Below are 27,351 nucleotides of genomic sequence, written 5' to 3' on the forward strand. Positions count from 1 at the left end.
TGTTGTGTTGAAAAAAGAAAGACATGTGAGTAAGCTAGCCATGGAAACATTAAGATAGTGATTTTTTTAGTTTTGTCTTCCGCCATGGTTGAATTGAATGGAAGTTTCTCCTCCGGTTTGTTTTCTTCATATGGACATGGTTGAGATGACACAACAAAACTTCAAAAATTGAGATGATTACATAACACGATTATGAAAACGAAGTACAAAATAATAAAAATTATATTATTTAGAGGCTATGGATTGTAGGGTATTTAATTTGAAAGTTATGAGCTATAGGGTCAAATACTGAATTCATAATTATGTATTATGTATTATTATTATTATTAGAAGGCTATACGGAGTAAAATTGAGGATATGAATATAATTATTCATCTTTAAAATACTTCGAAAATCGGATAGGGCCCACCTTTGGCCCAAGATCACTTTCTCTTAGTCCAAATAAACAAAACATTTGACAAGCTGAGCTGGCCCAATAGGTTGATGAGCGAACAATCTAATTTTCAAATATTATCTCATTTTAATTAGTTTTCACGTTCCTCATCTTTAATAGGGTTAATTATAGTAGTTTATATACCAACTTTCAAAAAATTTTAATTTATAGATTCTATTTAAATTTATTCTTTTGTATAATTTGAACTTTGAAAAATTATTTAATTATACTTATAATTGTACCAAAATTATGACGATAGTCCATTTTTTTAATCGTAATTACACCTAAAATGATAATCAATCATCACAAAATTAGAGCTTAATGTATTATACATGATGCCAATTTTTAGATGCACATTTGACTTCACCGATGTTTCGATGATGATGGACTACCTATCGTTAGAAATTCTTTTTATTATAGAATACATTAGGCTCTGGTTGGCAATCAGTCATCGCATTATGTGCAATTTTAGTAAAGAAAAAACTATTATCATAATTTTAATGTAATTGTGACTATAAACAAATAATTTTCAAAGTCCGAATTATACATAAAATAAATTAAAATTTAGGTTATAAACGAAATTTGCTCAACGTTGGATACTATAAACTATAATCAAACTCCTTTTTAATATAATAATCTCATGTTTAATTAGAAAATCAATAATTTTTAAATCATGATCTGAAAAAATATTTAAATATTCTTTTTTTGATTTACCAACTAAAGCCCCGAGTAAGTAAACGAGTGTTTCCAAAAAAAAAGGTAAGTAAAAGAATATAGAAAATGAAAAAAAGTAAATATAGAATTATAAAATTGCCATTCTTGGGAATCTTAGTGCATGTATTTGATTTGAAAAATGGCGGACTGCAAAATTGAGGAAATTTTTAGGCGCCAAACAAAGAAATATTCCGCCAAAATCAGCCTCTCACTGGCGGGAAGCTAGCAAATCTACATACCCAAAACCCAAAATCTCACTGCAAAATCGATGATACATTCCCAGAATTTCTGTTGCTCTTTCATTCCTCTCGAGCTTCAGATTTGTTCCGAGCTACATTCAGCTGATCTATCAGTGATTGTCGTCTCCAAAATCTCACAGGAAGAGAAGCCCTCATTTCCCTTGCTTAGTCCGTTTCTCGACGCTTGATTTTCTCTTTAAATATAGAGGAAGCCCAAACGTCTTGATCTGGGACATTTTGATTTACTTTTTTCTTAATTATAAATTCAAGATCTCCTTTTTGTATCACTGCATCTAGGATGGCGGAAGTTGAGCCGATGAAAATTGACGTTGCGGAAGAAATGAAGCCGAAATCGGACGGCTCGGATCAGAAGAAGAGGCCTCAGAAAAGGAAAAGGTTGGAGCCATGTTCGTACAAAGTAAGCCCGGGAGAGAAACAGGCGAAAATAGAGGCATTGCGCAATGAAATCAACAGCCTTGTTAAATTTTGTAGAGATTTAGCGTTGGGAAGCAGAGAGGTGTTGTCGGAATATGTGGAGAAAGTAGGGTTCTCTTCTGTTTCTCTGAGTTGTGTGATTGCGTGTTTAATGGAGGAGAGCGATCTTCCATTGTCAACACTTGTGGATGAAATTTTTGAGAGAGTTAAGGGCAGGACTGGAAATGGGGAGAATCTTACTAGGGCTAGTGTGAAGAGTAGTGTGCTTATGATTGGGCAGAGATTATGTTATGGTGTGGCTAGTGCAGATGCGGATATTTTGGAGGATAAGGCGGAGCATGCTCTTTGGTTTTGGGAGGTATAAATTTGATGAAATGTGCTGATTTTGTTTTTGTTGTATATTGTATGTAAATTTCATAATATTGTATTTCATTTGAGTTCATTGCTATTTGTATGCATTGTACTTGCTTCCTCATATACTTATGGAGTTTGTCCTTTAGTTTTTGGTGTTGTTTTGCTTGTTGCATCACATTGTATTTTTACTATTTCTAGTTTTGCATTTTATGAGCTACTTTGATGATTATGTTGGTTTCGATTTCCCTCCTTGTAAGTATAGGTTTGTCTCTGTCTTTTAACTTGTTGAATAAACTATACTTGTTGGGATTAAAGGGCAAAATAATTGCTTCTTCTATCATAATCATTCAAGTCATGATTTCCTAACTTTTTTGTATCAATAGAAGGCTGATGCAGTGCATCATTTATTAACTCTTACATGCTTAGCTGCTTGTTTGTTAGCTCGGTGTTTGGGTTAGTTGCTCCATCTGACTTGGGATACTGTGTTGGAGATAAATGTTGCTCCCTGTCTCCTAAACAACCCTTTTGAATTGCAGAGGTTTTGCTAATTTTAATAATAAACATTAATCTCGTGTACCGTTTAGTTATTTGCTATTCTATCTGCACTTCCGTCTTGCTTCTAGCATTATGTTCCTCGTTTGGCTTTGATATGGATGGTTTATACTTATTGCATGTCTTGTTCTATTGCAGACTAGAGACTTGAAGCTGATCCCAAAATCAGAACGTGTATCTGTGAAAGTTCGCCGCACTTGCCGGAGAAAGATTCAGGAGAGAATTACAGCTGTTATAGGTAAAGTTTATGTTATTATATGTATATTTGGTACTTAGTTCTTACCCTTGTGATGGTTTTTGAAATGTCGGGGTGTAACTGAAATTTGTGATGCATGCTGGTGCTAGATTCTTGCATGGTTTAATTCTTTAATGATTTAATCAGATTCATTTTTATTATATTGGATACTTGTTGTTGACTGGCTAGCTGTGGCTGGTGGGCTCATTCTTTACTTGTTTAGCAGTTGTGTTGTTCTTTCACTGGATTAACTTGTGCAGCCATTTTAGATGGGTCCTTTTGTACTACGCATTTTAGTAGGTCTCTTTGGGGTTTGCTGATTACAGCTTATTTGATCTTTGTCAGCAATGATTAGTGCCCTTGAAAAGTCAGAGGACAATCCTAGTTACATGCAAGATTTGGCAAAAGCTTCGGAAAAGATTGGTAAAGTTCTAAATGAGGCAGATATCCGGTTGTTAATGGAGAACATGTCACAGAAAAATGCTGCTGAAATGTAAGTATTTTTTGGGTGTGCTTTATACTGCTTTATACGTTCAGCTTCCTTTGTACAATGGCCAATGGTCTTATTATAACGTTGACGGTGAAGGGCTGAGAAGGATGTCAAGAAAGGAGAAAAAATGTTGATCAAGCAAATGGAGAAAAACAAGCAAGAAATGGAGAAAGCAAAGAAGAAGAGAGAGAGGGAACTACAGAAGGAAATGTTGCAGAATGTATGTATTATTGCAATTACTTTTGCTGTTTAGCTTTGATTGTTCTTGGCCTGGTCTTGTATTTAAAATTGATTGGTTTTGCAGACACTAAGTAGCTTGTTGTAACAAGAAACAAGTAGGCCATAAGATCATCCGTTGTAGTATATGCATTTTGAAAATCATTGCATGAATTAATGAATTACTTATGGCATCTTTAGTTTATTTCTTATAAATCTATTTCTGAATTGAACTCATCCTTGCAGGAAAAAGAGCAGAAACGCTTACGTGAAGAGGCAGAGAAGGAGGAAAGACGCCGAGAGAAAGAAGAATCTGACATGCAGAAACAGCTGAGAAGGCAGCAAGAGGAGGCAGAGAAAGATCAGAAACGCAAGGCCAAGGAAGAAGCTGAATTAAAAAAGCAACTTGCTCTCCAGAAACAAGCATCATTGATGGAGCAGTTTTTTAAGAGAAAGAAATCTACTACTTCTCAAAATGACAGTTCTTCAAACAAAGCATCCACATCTGCACCATCTCCTGCTTTGGTTGAACGAGAATCTGAAACAGTTACTGCAAATATGGACTCCGTTTTGGTTGGAAATGCTGGAATTGAGGCGGAAGCTATTTGGAAGTAGGGTCCTTTCCTTTTCCACCACATATTGTTTCAATCTATCAACTACAAGTCTAAATCACTATGTCATATTGCGTTTTATTGCAGATCACACTTGAACTCATGGCGCTGCATTGGAAATTCTATTCGTTCAAAGAAAGTTCACTGGGGCATTCGTCAAAAGCCTAAGACTGAGCTGGTCAAGGAACTTAAGCTTACTACTAACGCTGAAATACCTAGTGATGAGGTCCAAGTTGAAGAGAAGAATGTGGAGGGATTGATTGACTCCAATATCGATGGAAGACAGTCTCAGACCAGCACAGACAGGCCTCTTTCTCAATGCCAAAATAGAAAACGCAGTAGGCAGCTGTTGCAGTTTGATAAGAGCCATAGACCTGCATTTTATGGTGTTTGGCCCAGAAAAAGGTAAATTATTACCTGATATTATATTATTTCACTTTAAGCCAATATCATTGAAGCCAATTACTACTTGCCACTTTAATTTATCTATTACGTGTACAGGCTACAAATATTTTCCATCTGATTGTAAGTTTTATGTTTCTCCAGTCAAGCTATTAAGGGACGCTGCCCTTTGGTGAAGGATCCTGATATAGACTATGAGATTGACAGCGATGAAGAGTGGGAAGAGGTATACTAGCTAATAGCTATTGTAGTACAAGTGTTCTCATTAAGATTTTCTCATCTGAAATTTGATTGAGCAGGAAGAACCCGGTGAAAGCCTCTCGGATTGTGAGAAGGATGAGGAGGATGAAACTATGGAGGAGCAGCAAAAGGTTGATGATGAAGATGAAAGTGAAGATGGATTTTTTGTTCCTGATGGTTATCTCTCGGAAAGTGAGGTGAGCTACAATTTCTGATCGCCTAATTTTATTTTAGTTTATGTATTATTTCCATATCCATGTCTTCCATTAAAAAGAATATTACTTGGAAATTACAGAAAAGTGGGGGATTTGAGCTTTGCTTGCTCCATCTTTTCTTTTTTCATGGAGACATAGTTAAGCTTATCATATTTGTGGGTTGCAGGGTGTACAGGTTGATGAGATGGAATCTGATGAACTAGTCGAGGTTGTGAGTAATCAACCCGACACCAAGGAGCAAGTACAGAGTGAAGAATTTTGTTCCTTGCTCCGACAGCAGAAGTATTTGAATAATATGACAGAGCACGCGCTTAGAAAGAATCAGCCCCTGATCATATTGAATCTTATGCATGAAAAGACCACATTGTCACCAGCTGAAGAGCTGTCTGGTTCAGAGAAAGTTGAAAAAATGTGCTTACAAGCTCTTTGTATCCGTCTTTTGCCTGATTTCCCAGCAACAGAAATATCGATTCATAACAATGAGGTAGATGATGATTTAGAAGCTTTATCAAACAAATCAAATTCAACACCTCCTCCAACTGCTGCTGCTGCTATACCTGATTCAGACTTGCCTCAGATTGTAAGTTTTTTTATTTTATGCTCATCACTTTGTCAAACATAGTACTGCAGAATCTTCTAGCCTTATACATGTACAGCTACTATAAATAACATTGACTTATATTTTACAGATTTCCATCATCAATTCATGTCCACATGGCATTGCAAAGATCTCAGACTCTCTGCAGAATACGTTCCCGGCTTTCTCAAAGTCTCAGTTAAGAAGCAAAGTCCGTGAAATATCAGAGTTCTCAGAAAATCGTTGGCAGGTCATTACCCTCATATTCTGCAACTTTTTCTACAGTTTTCATGATAATTCAGTTTTGCGATTACACAAGTATTTACTAGATCTTAAGCTCTAATATGTTTAATACGACGACAATTCAGGTCAAGAAAGAAATCATGAGCAAGTTTGGCCTCTCTGTATCACCAGGTATCGTGTAATTTACCTCCATCACTTAGCAACTAAAGTCCATGCATTCATTTACAAGAAAACATGCTCTTTGTATATGCAGAAAGGAAGCCTCTCAAGGCAAAGAGCATAGCTTCATTCTTCTCCAAGAGATGCTTACCTCCAGCCAAGGATACAAATATGAATTTGAACCAAACGTCGCCTCAGCCGCCCCAAAAGCATGCAACCATTGTCTCCCCACATGAGGATTGCTTGAACGAGCAACGATGAATGGTGGGAATGTTTCTTTCTTCTGTTTCTTGGTCATTGTATGTGTAAATGAACTAGTGATCATCTTCCTATGTGTTTGATGGCAGATTGTGTTTCAGGAAAGTGAAAACTGTGCTAGAGATTGTGTAGGTATGCATAGGGAGAGTTGGAGAAGGGTAGTAAGTGAATTGAGTCGAGTATAATAATGATATATATATTTTAAATATTTATGGAGCATAGAAATTGTATCTGTTTCTTCAATTGATACAATGAAAGTTGAAGGAGCTCTGATTTGAATTTTTGGACAGTTTATGATGTTAATTTTCTTGTTCATTTTGTTTAAGCGTTTGAGATCTTGTTGATAATAGAAGGTAGTTTGTAATGAAACATGTGAGGTGTGAACATGTTGCATATCTCTCATGCATTTGTTATAACTTATACTTATATGTCAATAATAACAATGTATCTTTGCATAAATAAAATTATTCAATCACCTTTGTTTTCTAGTAAGAGGTATAAACTAAAACGATCAAGGAATTTTCTACAATTATTTATTTATTATGATTTTATCAAGGATATGAGGGAATATTTTACAATTCGGTTGTTGTCCCCTCTTTTCTTGCGCACATTTTTTGTGAAATTTGTTGGGAAACAACATGCACAATTAATCAAGAAAGTAATAAAAACACATAAAAATTGATTATCCTATATGTATTTATGAGATTATGTATGGGGCAATGTCAAGCTAAAGGTTTTACATTATAATAGTATTTTTTTAAATCATCACGATTAGGCTCTTGTATTCAATACTTTTAACCTTTGTACTTCAACAAAATTAAAAAAAATTAAGTAGTAATTCTTCTGGCCACGAAAAATTGACGCAATTTTCTTTTTGATTCGTCCACGAAAAATTTGTCACTTTCATTTATAATAGTATGATTCACAAAACTCCACTCATATTTAAAGTGAAATCCTTCTTCACTAACAGCTCTATTAACATTTTATTAAAATTTATGCCGTCTAGAATGTGATAATTTTTTTACGGACTGATGAAATATTATTTAATTTGTGGATTTTATAAGATTTTCCTTGTCCAACATGCTTAAAAATAAAGATCGCCTCTTAAAATCAATCAGCTCGTGCATAATTCCAATGCTTACGCTCTAAAATAAAAATATTGGAAGTCACACCTAATTTTAGATTTTGTGAAACACTACTAAATATATTCGTACAGTGATATAAATAATAAATAAAATAAATTAAATAGCAGTGGAAGTCTGAAACCAACCATTTGGAGTAGTACAACCAGATCGCTTGACTTAGTTTTCAACATCAGCGGTGGGCGAAGGGTACAACCCCCACAAAGCAGGCGCCGCGCATCAGGTAGTTGTACCTTGGCGAGGAACACTGCCAATTTAGCTCCAACATAGGAAGCATCGCCCTCCACGAGTGGTCGGTGGCAACTGGCAAATTTATTGAGCTACGCAAGTTTTTCTTTAATTGGATTTTCTCGCCCCTCTCTCTCTCTCTCTACACATCACTCTCTCTCTCTCTCTCTCTCTCTCCGTTTCAATCTGCTTACACTTCTTCCGAGCTCCGAAATTCTGAATAAAACCCCTTCAATCAGTGCCTCAAATCTAGAGAGATTCTGCCGGAGTATAGCTGAAGATGGCGCTGAAACTATGCATTGCTCCGAGCAAGATGCCTTCGTTTCCCGGTTTTCAGCTCAGATCTCACAGGGTTTCCATGGCTTCAACTATCCATTCCCCGTCAGTGTAAATTTTCCTAATTTGTATTATGCATTTCATTGTGTGAGATCAAGACATTCATGTGATATTTTGTTTATATTCTTCATTTTTAATTGATCTGGATTTGTGGCACTGTGAAGGAATTGCATGGTGACAAATTATCATCGATTGTTCTGTTTTTTTCAGGAATCTTAATTCCTCTTTTTCTCGTTCTGCAATTTCCGTTATTTTTGGGGTGAAGACATTCATTTTTCAGTTGTTGAGTTTGTAGTATGAGCTTCTCATTTTCTTCATAAAACGGATACGATTTGATGCGGCAGAGTTATCCTAATTGAGTCCTGCCATTAAGATTCATCCTAATTTAGCTGGTTTATCTCCTAATTTAGCTGGTTTATCTCGTTCTTCTTGGTTGCTTCACGCATACTTTTCTCTCTCTCTCTTGGAGGAAGGCGGTTGATATTTTGCATTATTTAATTCTTGGTGGGGTAGGGTGGGGTAGAAGGTGGGGTGGGGGTCGAGTTGATCTTTTGTTGTTTTGCATGCTTGATCTTGTGGTTGTCTTTTTTTGACTTGCCAGCAAATCTTTGATGCTCTTGATTAGATCTTAAGCACGGATATATTAATTTTATATTAGTATATAAAAAATTTTCAACTATATCATGCTCAATTGTGTGAAATTTGTCTCTCACTGTTTCTTGGGTTTTTTGAGTTCTAGCTGACAGTGATTTCATTTTTTATGGTGGTTTGGTCGGTGTGGAGATATGTTTATTACAATTCATCTTATAGAACATACTGAGGGGGAAAAGTGTCGTTGTGGACGTCTTCGTTTCACTATCACTAATGCAGGTTACGTGTATAAAACACTATACTTTGTTACATGAAAATGTAATAGAGAAACGGAGTTGGAAGTGTGTGTGTGTGTGTGTGCTGTAGGGGGTCGGGTCCTAGTAAATTTGTTTTCTCGTTTTTGGTATGTCTTGATAATAACTAGGTGGAATAGGTTGATTTAAGAGATGCCTAATTTCTCCCTGCATCTTTATTCTGAACTTAAATGAGTTTGGTTTGAATGATAGATATTCCTTCCTACTAACACTAGTATACCTAAACTCTTGACTTCATTGTTTACTTTATTTCCTTTTATAGTTATGTACAGCCTATTTCCTCATCTTCCCACCAATATCACTCATCATTCAATTTGTTTTACTCGAAAAGGAAACGATTGGTGACTGCGGAGGGTGGGAACTTAATACGCTGAAACATTAGGCATCAAACTGTCCAATTTGCTGTATCAGATTGCTCAATAACTTTGTCATCAACCACTTTTTGTTGGTTTTTATTAGGAGTTTTATACTAGACATGATTACGGAACTTCCTAGATAATCTATAGTTCTATACGTGATGTGTTGGTGTATTCAGTTTATCATTAAACAAAATCCTGATTTTGTGGACATGCAGATTGTATCAATAACTTTGTCATCAACCACTTTTTGTTGGTTTTTATTAGGAGTTTTATACTAGACATGATTACGGAACTTCCTAGATAATCTATAGTTCTATACGTGATGTGTTGGTGTATTCAGTTTATCATTAAACAAAATCCTGATTTTGTGGACATGCAGATTGTATTGCATTGCAAAAGTTTGTTGCCCTCTTGTTGGTGTATTCAGTTTATCATTAAACAAAATCCTGATTTTGTGGACATGCAGATTGTATTGCATTGCAAAAGTTTGTTGCCCTCTTGGTTTACGTTTGTCATTGGACTGCATCCATGAATTTCATGCTTTGCTTTTGGTTACCCTGATAGTTTTCATTCGTTGTGCGCAGAGATGCTGGAAAAGCTAAAAAGCCTTTTAGTACCCCTCGGGAGGTTCGTGTTCAAGTCACTCACCCGTTGCCACCAGAGAAGCGCGAGATCTTCAATTCGTTGCAAGATTGGGCTGAAGAAAACATCCTGGTGCTCCTAAAGCCCGTTGAGAAGTGTTGGCAGCCCAATGACTTTCTCCCCGATCCATCTTCAGAAGGCTTTGAAGAGCAGGTCAGAGAGCTTAGGAAACGAACCAAGGAGCTCCCCGATGATTATTTTGTCGTCTTGGTTGGGGATATGATTACGGAGGAAGCTCTTCCGACTTATCAGACTATGCTCAACACTCTAGATGCGGTACGAGACGAGACAGGTGCCAGCCTCACTCCTTGGGCTATCTGGACGAGGGCGTGGACTGCTGAAGAGAATAGGCACGGTGACCTTCTCAACAAATATCTTTATCTTTCTGGACGCGTTGACATGAGGCAAATCGAGAAAACCATACAGTATCTGATCGGCTCGGGCATGGTACGACTGCTCCATTTTTTGCACTCTCTCACACACACAAACACGCACACACATGTATCTTCATTTTCACTTTGTAGTCATCTCTGTGGAAGTTGGAGTTACAATTAAGGAGCTTTATAAATTTAAAACGTGAAATATACAGTATCTAAGGCTAAAACATTACATATTCTGAAATGGGGGAGTCTTTGTTGTCATTGAATGTGAGTTTGAATCTGAACATTTGGCGTGTCTAACCGACTTTCAGTCTAACCCGTTAGATGGTCTCACACATGTTTTCGTATTCTGAACTATTTTCGTCTCGTTTGTAACTTGCAGGATCCGGGCACGGACAAGAATCCGTACCTCGGATTCATCTACACCTCGTTCCAGGAGAGGGCGACCTTCGTCTCTCACGGAAACACGGCTCGGCTCGCCAAGGAACACGGCGACCTGAAGCTGGCCCAAATCTGTGGCATCATTGCCGCAGACGAGAAGCGCCACGAGACAGCCTACACCAAGATCGTCGAGAAGCTGTTCGAGGTCGACCCCGACGGCACGGTGCTTGCGCTCGCGGACATGATGAGGAAGAAGATATCAATGCCGGCTCACTTGATGTACGACGGCGCGGACGACAACCTCTTCGAGCACTTCTCCTCTGTAGCGCAGCGGCTTGGAGTCTACACCGCCAAGGACTACGCCGACATCTTGGAGTTCCTAGTCGCGAGGTGGGAGGTGGAGAAGATGACGGGGCTCTCCGGCGAGGGACGCAAGGCTCAAGATTACGTGTGCGGCTTGCCGCCTCGGATTCGGAAGCTGGAAGAGAGGGCGCAAGCACGGGCGAAGCAGGCGGCGCCGGTGCCATTCAGCTGGATTCATGGCAGAGAAGTGATGCTTTGAACAGTGCTTCGAAGCTAGGCCGTTGTCGGCCGGCGTTTTTTCTGTTTCTTCTCCGCCGTGATTGAAAATCAGAAAAAAAAAAAAAAAAAGTCTATACAATGTTGGTTTGGAGTATTTTTTGTTTGATGAAGTTAAAACGCTTATATTTTGGCTATCTACGCAGAAAAGACTATTATCTTATATACCCTTTTTCTATTAGCTTCACATGTCTTTTGCAATTTGCTATATTAATTAAGATGATAAATTCTAAATTGAAATCCCATATTAAGTTAATCGTTGTAAATGATACTAATATAATATTGATGAAGTTTTTAACAGGATTTTTTTTACAATTAGTTTATATATAGATTATAGATATGTAAATTTAAACTAACAAAAAAATAAATAATAATCAGATTTTCAAATAATTAATTGAATATCAAATAATAATCACCGGCGTTACAGCGATCACACTCCATCGCCAACAATTTCCACACAAATAAATACATACAAACATAAAAATAAATAAAACAAATTCCTTCCCCAAAATACCCTCAAAACAAAAACACACAAATTTCCCCCCAAATCACCGGCGCATTTTAGACCTGGAACGGCCATGGCCAGCTCTTCAAATCCTCATCATCCTGCACCTTCCCGCTCCTCCCCACGGCGTAACCGCCATTGATGCCCTTCCTCTCCACATAGGCGTAATAGTTGAGGAAAAACGCGAGCGTGAGCACCACCCACTCCAGGCAGAAGATCAGGACGCACAGGCCGCCGGCGAGCTTGAGTATGACGACGCCGTCCTCCTCCCTGACGTAGGACTTGAGGTGGCCGAGGAAGTCGGAGGGGCGGGTGAAGATGAGCACGGAGGCGGAGCCCTGGAAGATGGCCGTGAGGACGGTTGCGACCATGTGCGCGCCGTAGAACTTGCCGGCGGAGGAGGGGGCGCGGGCGGCGGCGGCGCAGCCGGAGACGGCGCCGGCGATGGTGATGACGTGGAGGAGGATGAAGAGGAAGCCGATGAGGGAGGGGAAGAGGCGGAGGGAGAGGGTGAGGAAGATGCAACTGGAGGCGCCGCCGAGGAGGATGTAGTTGCTCAGGAGGAACACCTTGTGCGTGTGCGGGTGGGAGCAGTCGCCGGAGGTGTCGATTGATAATCCGCCCATTTCTGATTGATTGAGATTGTTTTTAAGAGAGGGAGAAGAGAGAGTTCTAGAGAGAGAGAGAGAGAGAGAGAGATCTGATGGGGATGTGAGAGGGAGGAGGAGACGTATATATACAGATAGATACACACAGAGTGAGGATTTCAGGTGCAACGGGAATATGACCGTTGATGGAAGAAGAAAATTGAAAAAGAGTGAAGGGTGCAACGGATAGTCTTTATACAGCTTTCATTTTAATTTTCATTTTATTTATTTTGCTTGTTCATTTTTTTGACTTGTTTGTTTTATTTTGTTTTGTTTTTTCTTCATTTTTCATTTTTTTTTGGTTTCTAGATACGTGATATTGTCCTCTCAAAAAAAAAAAAAAAACACGATATTGCAAAAATAAATAAATCCTTACAATTTTTATTGTTATTTACAAAAATCGTTATTTGATTTAGGATGTCTCTTAAACAAAATATACTTTGGACTTGGATTTTGGAGTGATTTTTCAATTCGACATTTATAATTATTAAAATTATAGTCTTTACTTATGTTTAGGGATGTAAACAAATCAAATCACTCGTGAGTGATTTGCAATTCAACTCGGAAAAAAACCCATTTTGTGAACTTTATTAAATAAATAAATTAAGCTTGAGCTTAATAATTAGTAATAATAGTATTAAAATCTAAATAACTCCATTTTATATGAGAGAAAACAAGTATGTTATTGTGAATGAAGTAATTTATTTTTAAAATAAAATAATTAATATTTTTATCATAAATATAAATTTAGAATGTTTGTTAAGCCCGTAAATCTTGAAAATTTTGATAAATAAAGTTTGAGATTCGACTTAATAATAAATAAATTAAACTTGAGCACAATAATATTTAGCTCGGTTTAATTTGATTGCACCCCTACTTCTATGTCTATTGCTCAATTAATGAGTTTTGTATATTTAAATATCCGGCCGTCTGAGTTATGATAATCTGATTGAGTTATTATACATCTATATGATCCAACCACAAATCCAAAATTGTGTTTCGAACTATAAAATGAAAAATGAAGATAAGCACATATTATATTTAAAATAATTGTAAATTCATGTTTAAAAAAAAGTTAAAATTCAAGCTATTTTAAAAATAAGCCTTTGTTATATGGCTAAATGATCCTAGACGGTGCAAAATCCGTGTCAATATAATTTGAATCCAAAAAATTAATTGAAGAACACATCGTGTCAGAAAAAGTTAAAATCTTAAAACTAGACATAAATGTTTCGAATTAGAATATTTAAATCATTGAAGTAAATTAAGAATCTAAACAAAAAATGATTTGAAAGAAAGAATAAATCGTAGTAAAATATAACATCGTTACCATTGCGAATTAAACCCAATAAAGCCCAATAAAAGTCTTAATAGACTTCAGGAAAAGCCCAATACTTTGAGGGTGATTCTATTCACAGCCCACATTTTACTCTATGTAGCCCCTTAATAATATAATAATTATAAATTTACTAATTTACCCTTTAAACTATAGCCCTTAAACGAAAATATAATTCTTTTCAATATGTAATATGCGTGTATAGCCCCAAGAAAGGCCCTCTTCTTCTTCCTCAATCTATACAACTGTCTTCTTCTATTCCGCGCAAGTCGCCGGCGCCGTTGCAATCAACACCACCAGCGCCTCTCATTTTTTTGGAAAATTGAAGGCAGAGGCGATTGCCGGAAATCGAGGGAGGAAGCGGTGGAAGATTTGGGGATCTGATGGCGCAGACAGCGAGATTGAACCTGCGAATGCAAAAGGAACTCAAACTCCTGCTAACTAATCCACCTCCGGGCGCCACTTTTCCCACTCTTTCCGACCACCACCATGCAGGCGGCGAATCCTCCCTCACCTCCATCGATGAGTTGCTTCAAGGAAGCTGTCGCTGAAGTCTCAAGGATGCAGTAACAATGAATGGGACAATTCATAAGAACCATGTGAGGAGATGTCTAAAGTGCCAATTCATAATTCCTCAAAGAACCATATTGGAAACGGACCACTGAAAGAACCATATTGGAAATGAGAATGTGTTCATGCAAGCTGAGAAGGTATCAGATCTTGATCTATACCCAGCAACTGATGCCAAGTCTGGTAAGAAGCAGCCCGCTATTAAATCTCGCAGGTTCAGTCTCGCTGCCTGCGCCACCATATCCCCAAATCTTCCACCGCCTCATCCCTCGATTTCCGGCGATCGCCTCCGCCTTCAATTTTTCGAGAAAAGGAGAGGCGCCGGTGGTGTTGATTGAAGCGGCGCCGGCGACTTGCGCTGGAATAGAAGAAGGCAGTTGCGTAGATTGAGGAAGAAGAAGATGGGCTTTCTAGGGGCTATACAAACGTATTCAATATATGGAAAAGAGAATTATATTCATTTAAGGGCTATAGTTTAGAGGATAAATTAGTAAATTTATAATTATTATATTATATAGGGGGCTACATAGAGCAAAATGGGGGCTGTGAATAGAATCACCCATACTTTGATAGACTTAAAAGGCCCAATTTAGATCCGACCCATTACCTAAACGGGTCAAACAAGCCCATCGAATCTCCCAATTTGCACGATCTTCCTCTAATTTTGCAGAGCTAAAACAACGAAAACGAGCTAGAAGAAGAAGAAGCTACCAGAAGAAGCGTTGTCCCATGTCGTCGCAACCGCAAATTCCTGGTGCGTGATTACTTTTTTCATGAATTTAAGTGTTTCCATTTTTGCAATTTTTGACATGTCTAGAAAACTCGTATCTTTTGGGTTGATAATGGAATGAAATGAGATGAAAGCTGTTTTAGTTGGGGCTCAGCTTGTGCTAATTTATTGAGATATTAAGGGTAAAAACCTCATTTTACTGGGCTCGTATTGCGATAGTAATATTGCATGCAAAATGAAGGGATTGATTATTTATCACTGTCTTTTTTTGCTTTTCTTTAACTTTTTTTTTGGAAATTAGTGGTTGAAGCTGACGATTTAAGGAAATTTTCAGAAATGAGTACTGGAGTTGGATGGTATATTCTTGGTCAGGACCAGCAGCTTATTGGTCCTTACACAATCTCTGAGCTGCAAGGTGAGCTATTTGTCTTTTTTATTATGATATGATGATTCTGTGATGAATTTATTCGGATGCTGATTGTATAGTATGTTCTGTTTTAGGTTTTCGTATTCTGGGCATTAGTTTGTAAGGTTTCTTCTTCAATTAGCTTTTGGATTCTTGGGGGCTTTTTTTATATTACTTGTTCTTTTTTCTCTGGATTTCTGTTTGGCAAGTAAGTGGTGGACTTGGTGTTGGGACGACTAGTTCTTGTGTGTGATGTTTGACTGGTCTTTCGTCATAGTTAAGAACGTGTGCCTAAACTCGTTTAACTTGCCTGGACAGAGCATCACTCGAGTGCCTATTTGCATGAAAGTACACTTGTATGGGCTGAAGGGTGCAGTGATTGGCAGCCACTGTCATCAGTTCTTGGCCTCTCAACTGGTTCTCAGCAGAATGCTCCGACTGCAGGTTTTGATACATTTTCGTATACTTTTTTTTCCTTATATGACGAGTCTTATGATTTAGTTATTAAATTTTTGTTTATTTTGCAGTTCCTGCTACCTCTAATGAAGAAGATGAGTTTGAAAAGTGGCAGAGGGAGGTTAGGGAGGCAGAAGCAGCGGCTGCGGCAGAGGCAGAGGCAGAGGCAGAGGCCAACATAAATGATAATCCGGAGCGGCCTTCAACTCCTCCTGAGGGAGAGGAAGAATTCACTGATGATGATGGAACTACATACAAATGGGATCGGACTCTTAGGGCTTGGGTACCTCAGGTAGGTTCTGATATACATAATATGTTTGTTAATTCGATTTATTTTATTAGCAATTTTTTCCTTTCAATTCAACCTGCAGGTCTTAAGAACATAATAATAAAATTTGAACTACCTTTTTTCTATCGCATTGAGTAATTGGTTATGTAACTTATGTCTTCTACTTTATAGATCGATTTTAATGTTTAGACTAGTCTGCATTTTATTTATTTGTTGATCTTAGTAACACGACAAGTTTCCTTGATTATCATATTTATAGGTGCTGCATCTATTCTTATTAAACTGGGTTCTAAATTTGCTTATGATAGGAAGAAACGGCTCAGAAGAAAGAGGATTATGGTCTGGAGGATATGGTTTTTGTGCAAGAAGAGGAAGTCTTTCCAATAGTGGATGCTAGTGATCCGCCAGTGAAAAAGGAGGATAATGATGCTGTTGCTGTTGCTGTAGCTGTTGAAGAAAAACAAAATGGCAAGCGAAAGCTGCCCGAGGAAAGTGCTGATAAGAAAGCTATTGAAAAGAAGGTTGGTTCTTTTAAATTGTATATCATTGTTTCTTTTATATTTGGAAGAAAGCTGTTTTGCCTAGAATTATATGCCAAGTGCACTAAGTTTTGCCTTATTTCTCTAGATTGCAACTTGCACTTTATTCTATAAGTACTGGGTTTATTTGTCATTCATGCCCTGTAGGAACCCAACAAACCACCTGAGTCTTGGTTTGATTTGAAAGTTAATACACATGTATATGTAACCGGCTTGCCTGAAGATGTCACTATTGAAGAGGTTAGTGTTGACTGAATTTGATGCCAGCTGAAGTCTGCAGTTACATTGTCCCCCTCATCATCAATGAGAATGAAACTGACATGACATCTGATACAGATGGTTGAAGTGTTCTCGAAGTGTGGGATCATAAAAGAGGTAACTGACATCTTGGTTATATGTACTTCATGTTAAAACTAATTTATTCTGGATATCTTAGTGCACTTTTAGTTATTCACGTTCATTGAAATAAGATGCCATCCATCTCTTTAAAGCATTTGGCTCTGTTGTCACCCTTACCATTTAAATTTGTAATGTACCATTCTAAATATTGAAGATATCTCCTGTTGCCTGATAAACAGGCAGTTCCTAGTACTTTACAAGTTCTGGGGGTTATCAAAACGTAACTTGGACCGTGTGGTAATTTGAAGTTACATGTAACTTTTAAAAACTTTTTGGTGAGAGAGATTAGAGTTTTGGGCTCAACTAGTCTGACCTTCTGTCATGCTTATTGAATTTTTAGCTTTGATGATGATCTGAATACTTTCTCTAGATTTACCAGAAGCGATGAAGGATGAAGAATATTAATGCGTGATTCAGAAGATTTTTGTCAAACTTAGCTTCTTTGTCTGATTGTTAATTAATGTCTTGGGAATTAATTTTGAACATCTCAGGGTTTGTTTGCAACATGTGTGACTTTCTGTCATGTTTATTAGTAACTTTCTAGCTTGAAAGTTCATCAGGATATTTCTCTAGATATACGAGTAGAGAAAGGATGAAGAAGACTTTCATGTGGTTTTGAAGAACTTTTACAAACTGAGCATGTTGATATAATGGTTGATAAATGCCCCCCTAAAAATGGTTAATTGATGTCTTGAAATTCATTTTGAAAAAATAACCGTCGTTGATTTAGGAGTAGAGCCCAGTTGGTTTTCTATAATGCAATTATTTCTTCAGCTAAAGGCTCGTCAAGAGAGAGAGGGAGAGGATAGAATGCTGATGTTTAGCTAGTTTCTTCAATTTCATTATTGCAGCAATTCCCTCTCTTGAAGAACTAAAATGGTGTTGGTCTTATGGGGTAATTTATGATACTTATGGGTTTCATTGCTGAAACACTTCAGGATCCTGAAACAAAGAGGCCTCGAATAAAGATCTATGTTGACAAAGAAACTGGAAGGAAAAAGGGAGATGCTCTAGTAACTTATCTGAAGGTAATGTTTCTTTCTTATAGGATAAATTGGTTTAACTATGATCATGATAATGGTCCCGACTTCTTGCACATGGACTGATTTTTCTTGTTTATCTGTTTAGGCTGTCTCTTTGTTAATTAGTGATATAATTTTTTGTTTTCTCTAGGAACCTTCTGTAGACCTAGCTATCAAAATTTTGGACGGAGCTCCTCTAAGGCCTGGCGGGAAGACTCCCATGTCAGTTTCACTAGCTAAGTTCGAGCAAAAAGGTATGGGCCATGGACTTAGCTGCTCATTGTGCTCTTTGGTACTTACAGTTATCGAATGTTCAAGAGCATTATAGGAATTGCTAGTGTTGCATCTCAGCTTTTGTTAACTTGGGTGGGAGATTGTTTGTTATCATTATTGTTGTTGTCATTGTTATTGTTTTACGTGTTGTTACTTAATCTAAAAATTATACTTATCCTCACAGGCGATAAATTTATATCCAAGCAAGTAGACAATAAGAAGAAGAGAAAGCTTCAGAAGGTTGAGCAGAAGATGTTGGGCTGGGGTAGGTTCTGTGGCAAGTGAAATTGCAATTTTGTGTTTTGAACTTCCCTTTCCTAGCAATTTCTTTACTTATATGACCACTCTCAAAATGTGGTCTGTGTTCGTATTTCCTCATATGCCAAATTGAATTTCATCTTCTTCATAAGGAGGGTTCTATTTCGACACTCATTTTCTTCACTATAAGAGAGAATGAATACTTGATTAGGTTTTCTTGATTCCATCTCTCTTGCAAGCTCATTGTCCATCAATATATGCACTCTCATGTTCTCCATTCACTTGATGTGGGTTTTTTTTCAGTTAAGATATTAAGTTCATTTTTGTGAACAAACAGGTGGCCGTGACGATTCAAAGGTGTCCATCCCAGCAACTGTCCTTCTTCGTTACATGTTCACTCCTGCTGAATTGAGGGTAATGCACTATGCCTCTCTTTCTGACATCAGCTAGTCAGTTGCCTGCTGTATGCCAGTCTTGGAAAGCAAAGATTTTTGTTAAAGCCCATGCTTACTTACTATGAGTTGTCGTAAAATATTGGCATCAGAATTTGTTTACTTGGCAAACTTATTTAGGCTAAATCAGTCATAGCCCCAAGTCAATATTTAGTGCAGTTACATCATAATTATGCTCGTTGCTTTAGTTTTGTGATCTTGATAATGATATGATATAGCATAGTGTTTATGAATTGTACACCCTTTTTTTTACCAATCGTTCTTCCTTTTGTTATAGGCTGATGAGAGTTTGCGCCCTGAACTGGAGGAGGATGTCCGTGATGAATGTGGAAAGCTCGGCCCGTTGGATGCTGTCAAGGTAATTCTAGTTTATTGTAATCAGTTGGCAGAGCACTGCTGATTCATTCATTTTAAAATGATCGATATCTAATTACTTCTATTTTGACATGGATTTTCAGGTCTGCGAGAATCACCCTCAAGGTGTTATCTTGGTGAAGTATAAGGACAGTAAGGATGCTCTTAAATGCATAGAGTTGATGAACGGGCGATGGTAACATTCACATTCACTTTACTTTTCCTTACTTCGATTTCGTAGTAATGCATAATCTGACAAAATCAACATGATTAGTCGACATTAGCACAGAATACGATAGTGTGATAATTTCAAGCTTAAAATCAATAAAGTAATGCGCCCCTTGTTGAGAGCTCGTATTCCTCAAGGATCTTCAGTGATTTGCTACTGAATTGACCAATATTGGGCTTCATGGCTGTGTTCCTCTCGTTGAGTTGAGGTTGCACGGTTACTGGATAAACAAAACGTGCATATTTTTGACTCAAGAAGATCCATTGTCGATCCACAGCTCTGACCTTGCTCGTTTTCAGGTTTGGTGGGAAACAGGTACATGCATGTCTGGATGATGGTACTGTAAACCATACTTTAGTACGCGATTTGGAAGATGAGACCGACAGATTAGAGAAATTCGGGGAAGAGCTTGAAAACGAATGACAGATTCTTGGAGGAAGGCGCAGTCATCTCGTATAAAATGTAAATGAGGAGTCTTATGCCTAAATGCCTGCAAGTTTCTTGATTTAGGTTTGCAGTTTCTAGATTCACTGCTGATTAATAGTTACACTTTCAGCTCTATGCAGAGTATGGAATTGGCATCTGTATATTGTTTTTGCAGAATGTATCAAAGCTCTCTCTCTCTTAGAATGAGAGAGAGAGAGAGACACACACACACTGTCAACTCTATACTTGTTTTGGTGCACATTGGATGAGATGTTAATCGAAAATTCATGGGATTTTCTTTTTTTCCTTTCATAGTTGGAACTCATGTTGAGTTTCTTTGTGATTTCCTTTTTACTTTTATTTTATCAAATTAAATATCTTGTTGTGGTCTTTGATTTAAGTTGTGAATAAGAAATGATCGTACATGAAATTGTAAAGTTTAGATGGAAAAATAATTTTGTTAAATTGTTCTCCTTTTGTAAAAAAATGGCATGAAAATTTGTCATAAAATTTTATATATATATATATTTTTTCCGAGCACTTCTGATGGTCAAAATCTGACAATATACTAAGTATTATTAGAAAGATAACGTCGATAACTTTTTAACGGTACCTTCGGGTTACCAATCAAAATTCAGTTAATCAAGTTATTGGTCAATGAATTTTTGGAGTCCGGTCAAATTCTAAAAAATTAAAAGTATATGCATCTTTTTTGACAAAAAAATAAATCTGATTAAAAATTTAAATTTGATTATAATTTGTGTAAACCAAATTATAGATGTGAATTTTCAATATTAAGAAGTTTTATAATTATAGGCAATTAACCTTTTATAATTACTAATATAATTGAATATAGATGTGAATTTTCAATATTAAGGAGTTTTATAATTATGTAGGATTTACGTAAACCATAAAAATTGGAATTATATAACTAAAAAAATAATGGTTCAATTTTTTTGCTAGTTAGAATAATTGAAAAAAAAAATCATCTCTTTAAACTGAAAGTTAAGAAGTTTTTGCAAATTAAGGAATAAAAATATAGAAACTCCACACACTGAAAATCCGATCGGCGACGATACACATGAGATAAACAACCAAAACCCTTAAAGCCCTAACCCCTTCCGCCACCACCTCAATCGGATCTCCGCCGCAATGAGCAGAACGACGGCCTTGTGCCGCCTCCTCCTCCTCCGCCGCACTCTCTGCACCACCCCGAGATACTCTCCTCCTCCGCCAAGCCCCATTTTCGCCACTCAAATCACTCGAAATTACAGCTCCAACTTCAGCGATTTATCCCCGAACGCGCGTTTGGCCGCCGCGAACCGCGCGTTCGACGAGATCGAAGCTGCAGCGGCCAGCGAGAGGAGGCGGGAGAGGGAGGCGAAGATAAGAGCGGGGATTGCAGTCGACGATGAAGAGGAGGAAGAGGATTACCTGGGGGTTGGTCCGCTTATTGAGAAATACGAGAGGCAGAATGCGAAAGATAAGCCATCCGAACTGAATAGGCACGAGGAGCCGACTGATTCTGATTCTGAACCAGAAGATGAGGAAGCGATAAACATGCGTTCGGATATGTTTCAGAAGAAGTTCGACCAATTTGAGAAATTCCTTGATAAATTTTCTAAGGCTGGTTCGTGACTCTCTTGGAACATCTTGGCGTGCATATTCATTAATTGCTTTTCTGTTACGGTTGTGCTTAGTTACGTGCTTTTTGATGTTTGTTGTTTGTGCCAAAAGATTTGGAATTGTTGATGGATGCTCTGCCTAAATGGAATTGTTTGCGTTTGTAGATGCTTGTGTGGATTTATGATTTTTTGGTGGTATTTTGGATGCTGAGTGATTCTTCGCTTAGTTGTGAGTGTTTTTGTTGGTGTCAAGGATTTCAAATTCATGCTGTACTTACATATTTTGATTTTTAGTTCGAGCAGCTCACATAATGATGAAGTTCTTTTTGAGATTCCGGGGATGAGAGTGTGCAATTCCTATTTAAGACGAGTTTGGTTGCGCAGTTTTAATACCCCAGCTATTAGTGTAGTGACTATCACGAGTTGTTCCCCATTTTTCTGGATGACATTTTTAATAAGAACTATTTTTTAGTGCAATATGGAATACTAGAATGTGAATGCGTGTTTTGTATTTCCATTGTGTTCTTTTTTTTAGTACTTGCTTTTTTGTGCTTAGCATTTGTCTGACTTTATAGAGTTGAACAGAGACCTTTGATGATGCATTCAAATGGATGAAAATAATTGATGAATTTGAGGAGAAACATTTCGCGTTGAAGGCGGAGTATCGGGTGATAGGGGAGTTGATGAATAAGTTGAAAGTAGCTGAAGGAAAGGAGAAATTTCTTCTTCAGGTGAAGTTGAATAGGGCACTGAGAATGGCAGAGGCGAGGGATGCCTTTGATCCAAATGATCCAGCCAATTATGGGATCATCGAGCGTGAGGATGATGGTGGATCTGTTGATCGTGAGGAGGATCGTGAGAAGGAGGAGGATAAAGAAACTAAAGAAAGTGAAGAGAAAATTGGTTTATTCGAGTTTGATAATCTGAAACAGAAGGATAATAAATATATGGAAAGGATCAATGAAATAGATAAAAAACTTGAGGAGAAACTGGCAGTGTTGGATTATACTTTTGGAAGGAAGGGGAAACTATTGGAGGAGGAAATTAGAGATCTTGCGGAAGAGAGGAACGCATTGATCGAACAGAAGAGACAGCCTCTTTATAGGAAGGTAATACATGCATCTATCAATCTTTCTTTCTCAGCTTTCCTCTGTGATTCCCTATGTATTGATTCCAGTTTGTCAAAGGTCACACCCTTTCAAAGCTGTTGCCTGTTGGATTTTATGATCTACTTATCACCAGCTGCTTTTTTAATCCTGAATTCAAGTACCTATTGCCTGATCATGTAAATGGGGTCCCTATTCTTATCGTTTACCATTTGTTTCAAGTCATGTTTTCTAAGATATGTTGCATCGAAAATTATTAAGTTTGAAATTTGAGATTGTTTATATGGTAAGTTCACATTTGAGCTAGCAAGTGCCAAGTAGTACTATTATACTATGCCACTGCAGTTTATTGTCATGATAGATTATTTTATTGTCAATTTATCATGATAAATTTATTTTCTACTTTAACCACAAAAAATGCCTGCAGGATAATAAATCCCTTGGCTATTTACGACCTGCACATAATCATATGATGATATTGTTCACATTTAATCTAATATTTACCATTTTTCTTTTCTATTCATGAATCATGGGAACTATTGTTTCTGGTAGTCATTTATGTACCATCAGATCAATATGTTAAATTGGGTGTCTCCATTGTGTGCAGGGATTTGATGTTAGGCTGGTCGATGTGAATAGGACGTGTAAAGTTACAAAGGTAATATAGCCTACTCATTTACGATTCAGTAGCCAACTTTTTTCACAATTATGACTGATAAACAAGACAGGGTGGACAAGTTATCAAATACACTGCAATGTTAGCTTGTGGGAACTACAATGGAGTTATTGGTTTTGCTAAAGCAAAGGCTCCTGCAGTTCCGCTTGCACTTCAAAAGGTATCAGAACTAGACATGCATTCAAATCCATACCGTCATGCTTCTTTGTGCTGCACATGTGCGTAAATTTGGCTTGAAAACTAGACATGCATCTATACTATTGTCTGAGAATGTGCAGAGTCAACTCTAAAAGGTATTATGTCACTGGATTGTCTGTTCAAATAAGAAAACGTTTCATTTATAGAAACTCATTGCGGCATCTGTTATTTATAATTTAATATGTTAATGACCTATTGCCACAGGCATATGAGAAGTGCTTTCAGAATCTGCACTATGTAGAGCGGCATGAGGATCATACAATTGCACATGCAATTCAGACATCGTTTAAAAAGACTAAGGTATCGTCAAATTTCTAGTTGTATATCTTTGTTGATGGTTGAAATTGATAGAAAGCTGTTTTTCTTCTTTAGGGATTTTGGCCTGAAATTTTTAAGTGCTTGTAGGTGTATCTTTGGCCAGCTCCCACACAATCAGGGATGAAGGCAGGCAAAACTGTGGAGTTGATTCTTAACTTAGCTGGTTACAGGAATGTGAAATCAAAGGTATGAAACTGGCTCGAGAAATATGTTCTTTCGTTTCCAACTTTGTCCTGATGGAAATACTCTTGTAGGTTGTTGGTTCAAGGAATCCCCACAACACTGTGAAGGCTCTCTTCAAGGCATTAAATGCGGTAAATGGGAGGAATTATATTATATACATTATCTACATTGATATTATATTTCACCATTGTTTATCCTTTTCTATTCCACTTTCTTTTGCTCGCAGATTGAAACTCCCAAAGATGTTCAAGAAAAGTTTGGTCGAACTGTGGTTGAATCATATCTACTGTGATAGGTATGATCTTGATCTTTTCCTTAAGTTTCTCTATTTTTGTGGGGAGGGAGTATGTGAGTGGTGAACATATTTGAATGCACTTAAGATGTGATGCCTAATGGAGTTCACAAAGAAAGAAGGATAAGTTAACTTTCATGTCCTACTTCACTTGGGGTAATTGTGCCTATATACATGAACTTTTAGTGAATTCAGGTTTTCCACATGAACTAAATATTCCGCCTCCAAATACACGAACTTTTAATTGTTCCGATTTTTCACACGGCTATCAATTTTTGGCGATCGTGGCTAGTTAAAGTGACAAATTAATATCATCGTGACAAGCTGAAGTAGCGTATAGAAATCCAAGTACCTTGTCTAGCACATCAATTGTTTAAACCATGTAGGCATTTAAGGCATCCACCTCAACATTAATTTGGGTGCAATTGATAATCGTGTGAAAAGTCAGAACAATTGAAAGTTCATGTGTTTGGAGGCAGATTTTTCAGTTTATGTGCAAAACTAGAATTGGTTGAAAGTTTGTGTATTTAGGCGCAACTAACCCATTGGACTTTGCAGTTGCTTAAATTTTAATTAATTGCACAATTTTCATCAAATTTGCCTCTTGAATTGAATAACATGGAGTAGTTTTTTGAGATAATTGAATAACACAGGTCTAGCAGATTTTTGTTGTCTCATATGAGTACTACTCTTGTTCAATCTCAGGTTTACAAAGAAACAATATTATCTGTGGATAGATTAATCTCTTGAGCATTTGGGATGACCAAGCTGTTATTTTCTGAATCGAGGTTATATAATAGGGAAAACAAACGACGCAGTGCCGGTGGCAAAAAGATGCTGAAAGGAGAACCACTTTGCTTTTCTTTTTGAAATGTGGAATCAAAATTGCTGAAATTGAGGAGCATAATCAATAAAATGCTTTTAGTTTTGCATAGTGAACTATTCATACCAAAATCATTTTTCTTGATGCAGTTGCATATTTTAGTTGATTATGGTTTTAGTCTTATGCTCTTTTTCTCTCTCATGAATTGTGTTGAGGATAGGAAATAACGTTGATATGGGCACTTAATTTGTAAGATTTAGATTCCATTCCACAGCTTCACTTGGTGTAGTTTTGTATCAGCTCTTTTAAATATGTATTTTTCCTTCAAATTATAAACTTTTAGAGTCTTCTTGATCCATTCATTGCGTGCAGAAAATAAATCAAAGTGGAGTATGAATGATATAGACATTTCTCTTTTATAGAGAGGAACAACGACGTCAATAAAAATAAATAACATTTCAACTGAATTATTTCAACTTAGATAAATGAAAAACTTGATGCCATATTTGGATTCTAGCGAAAAAAGACAAGAGGCAGTCTTGTGTACCACCGGTGGCACGGTGCCACTGGGTTTTCTACAGCCTTTTTTTTTTATAATGTAAACAGGTCCGGGTTTAAACCCGAATTTGCTAAATGAATCATGGTTTGGTGTGGGTATGACCCGGTGGCACGGTGTCACCGGTGGTACACAAGTATTTGTGAAAAGACAATGCATATCTGGAATGCATTTGTAAGTGACAAATATGATAGTGAAAAGCATTAACAATGAAAACCACACATTAATCTTGTCTATTTAGTTATGTATTTAAATAAAGAACACACTAATCTTTTGTCTGTTGGTAACTTCACTTTCTTCGGTCGTGTTCTTGAAAATACTACTGCTTTATTGCTTTTGATAAGAATGATACCATTTTCACAAATAAAATACTATACACAAAATACATTTGCACAAGATAAATAATCGATTGCACTGCTTTGCTTTGCTTGCTCTTGTTTTTAGCCTTTAGGTGAGTTGGATGTTACAATATGATAATCAAATATTGTAGTTCCTGCGTCACATTATTTATAGCCTATGCATTTTCGGCATAGAGATTAAGGAGAACAAAATTAAGATAAAGATGTGTGTGTCACACGTGTTTAGTATTGTGTTTAAGGAATTTTTTATTGTTCTTAATTTTACCAAGGAAAATGAATTTTTTTCCCTTTCACTTTACTTTTTATTTATATTTTCAGATTATTTAATTATTGTATTTTCGAAAATACAACATGGCAATTATATGAAATTTAAAGGAATCCGCACAGACTGAAATTTAAAGGAATAAAAAAAATAAAAAAAAATAAACTGAAAATTTTCATTTCATTATGGCGTTAGTTTTTGGCTGCCATTATCCTCAAAACCAACAAAAAGAAATCTGCCAACCTCTAAAATTTCATTCGAACAACTTAAAATTTTCAAATTTCCCACAATTTATATGTTTTGAAGAGTGATAACAACATTGTGTGCTTTATCACGTGTATATGTCTATTGTTTTATGAAGAATGTTGATATTTCATAGTTAGTTTCTTTTTTCCAAGATACTTGGTTGTCATTCAATCAAGTAGGTCACTCATACAAGAAAAAAGTTGTCCATAAAAATAAGAAAATGGGTGTTAAAATGAGACAAAGTTAGAAATATCCCTAAAGCTTATGGATGAAGATCAAGTCAGCGAGCACTAAACAGAGGTGATTGCTGAAATCGAGGGACGCACAACTTTTATACATTGAGTAATTTTAAATAGTTTAAACTTATTTAAAAGTGTGATTGGAATGAGATTATTGTATGTTTGTGATTAGAATAATATTAATAATATGATACTATTACATTATTGGCCTTAAAATAGATTAAAAAATAAGGACATAATAGGCAAACTAAA

The 27,351-nt window shown here is 36.8% G+C and overlaps 5 protein-coding genes across 11 annotated transcripts in view; 4 read left to right on the top strand and 1 right to left on the bottom strand.

The window, feature by feature from the left end:
- LOC131016908 (uncharacterized) overlaps positions 1-27,351 on the top strand; it is a 1,184,262-nt gene that overhangs the window by 857,751 nt on the left and 299,160 nt on the right. The gene's annotated exons all lie outside the window — the stretch shown is intronic.
- Positions 1,277-11,506, top strand: LOC131016896 (stearoyl-[acyl-carrier-protein] 9-desaturase, chloroplastic). Of its 7 annotated transcripts, XM_057945690.1 has the most exons (14): positions 1,277-2,179; positions 2,866-2,965; positions 3,308-3,455; positions 3,549-3,672; positions 3,915-4,279; positions 4,367-4,684; positions 4,826-4,907; positions 4,981-5,118; positions 5,303-5,716; positions 5,826-5,963; positions 6,082-6,132; positions 8,024-8,130; positions 9,928-10,432; positions 10,748-11,506. In XM_057945690.1, the coding sequence occupies exons 1-14, from the start codon at positions 1,685-1,687 to the stop codon at positions 11,306-11,308; spliced, it is 3,546 nt and encodes a 1,181-aa protein (XP_057801673.1). In that variant the 5' UTR covers positions 1,277-1,684; the 3' UTR covers positions 11,309-11,506. The 7 variants fall into 7 exon arrangements, with proteins under 7 accessions (XP_057801673.1, XP_057801670.1, XP_057801668.1 ...); XM_057945687.1 differs by lacking the exons at positions 1,277-2,179; positions 2,866-2,965; positions 3,308-3,455; ... (6 more) ...; positions 5,826-5,963; positions 6,082-6,132 and adding an exon at positions 7,617-7,839 and having other exon boundaries at positions 7,983-8,124; XM_057945685.1 differs by lacking the exons at positions 1,277-2,179; positions 2,866-2,965; positions 3,308-3,455; ... (6 more) ...; positions 5,826-5,963; positions 6,082-6,132 and adding an exon at positions 7,631-7,807 and having other exon boundaries at positions 7,983-8,130.
- Positions 11,705-12,634, bottom strand: LOC131016958 (uncharacterized). Its single transcript, XM_057945800.1, has one exon. The coding sequence runs from the start codon at positions 12,454-12,456 to the stop codon at positions 11,887-11,889; it is 570 nt and encodes a 189-aa protein (XP_057801783.1). The 5' UTR covers positions 12,457-12,634; the 3' UTR covers positions 11,705-11,886.
- On the top strand, positions 15,049-20,528 carry LOC131016874 (splicing factor U2AF-associated protein 2-like). The gene is made up of 15 exons (XM_057945656.1): positions 15,049-15,137; positions 15,448-15,528; positions 15,838-15,963; positions 16,047-16,267; positions 16,573-16,785; positions 16,951-17,043; positions 17,140-17,178; positions 18,141-18,230; positions 18,376-18,478; positions 18,682-18,762; positions 19,093-19,169; positions 19,485-19,565; positions 19,666-19,757; positions 20,090-20,252; positions 20,347-20,528. The coding sequence occupies exons 1-14, from the start codon at positions 15,113-15,115 to the stop codon at positions 20,211-20,213; spliced, it is 1,446 nt and encodes a 481-aa protein (XP_057801639.1). The 5' UTR covers positions 15,049-15,112; the 3' UTR covers positions 20,214-20,252; positions 20,347-20,528.
- LOC131016866 (uncharacterized) lies at positions 21,220-25,710 on the top strand. The gene is made up of 9 exons (XM_057945645.1): positions 21,220-21,846; positions 22,427-22,950; positions 23,555-23,605; positions 23,676-23,783; positions 24,026-24,121; positions 24,227-24,325; positions 24,394-24,453; positions 24,549-24,617; positions 25,320-25,710. The coding sequence occupies exons 1-8, from the start codon at positions 21,369-21,371 to the stop codon at positions 24,612-24,614; spliced, it is 1,482 nt and encodes a 493-aa protein (XP_057801628.1). The 5' UTR covers positions 21,220-21,368; the 3' UTR covers positions 24,615-24,617; positions 25,320-25,710.

Source organism: Salvia miltiorrhiza, chromosome 3, assembly GCF_028751815.1.
Source record: "Salvia miltiorrhiza cultivar Shanhuang (shh) chromosome 3, IMPLAD_Smil_shh, whole genome shotgun sequence".
NCBI classification, from domain to species: domain Eukaryota; kingdom Viridiplantae; phylum Streptophyta; class Magnoliopsida; order Lamiales; family Lamiaceae; genus Salvia; species Salvia miltiorrhiza.

Coding starts and splice junctions, on each gene's coding strand:
- LOC131016896 (XM_057945690.1), top strand. CDS start 1,685: ATGGCGGAAGTTGAGCCGATGAAAATTGACGTTGCGGAAGAAATGAAG. Junction 4,685..4,825: donor GGTGTTTGGCCCAGAAAAAG/GTAAATTATTAC, acceptor ATGTTTCTCCAG/TCAAGCTATTAAGGGACGCT. Junction 5,717..5,825: donor ATTCAGACTTGCCTCAGATT/GTAAGTTTTTTT, acceptor TATATTTTACAG/ATTTCCATCATCAATTCATG.
- LOC131016958 (XM_057945800.1), bottom strand. CDS start 12,456: ATGGGCGGATTATCAATCGACACCTCCGGCGACTGCTCCCACCCGCAC.
- LOC131016874 (XM_057945656.1), top strand. CDS start 15,113: ATGTCGTCGCAACCGCAAATTCCTG. Junction 15,138..15,447: donor GTCGCAACCGCAAATTCCTG/GTGCGTGATTAC, acceptor GGAAATTTTCAG/AAATGAGTACTGGAGTTGGA. Junction 17,044..17,139: donor AAGATGTCACTATTGAAGAG/GTTAGTGTTGAC, acceptor CATCTGATACAG/ATGGTTGAAGTGTTCTCGAA.
- LOC131016866 (XM_057945645.1), top strand. CDS start 21,369: ATGAGCAGAACGACGGCCTTGTGCCGCCTCCTCCTCCTCCGCCGCACT. Junction 23,784..24,025: donor TTCCGCTTGCACTTCAAAAG/GTATCAGAACTA, acceptor CTATTGCCACAG/GCATATGAGAAGTGCTTTCA. Junction 24,122..24,226: donor CATCGTTTAAAAAGACTAAG/GTATCGTCAAAT, acceptor AAGTGCTTGTAG/GTGTATCTTTGGCCAGCTCC.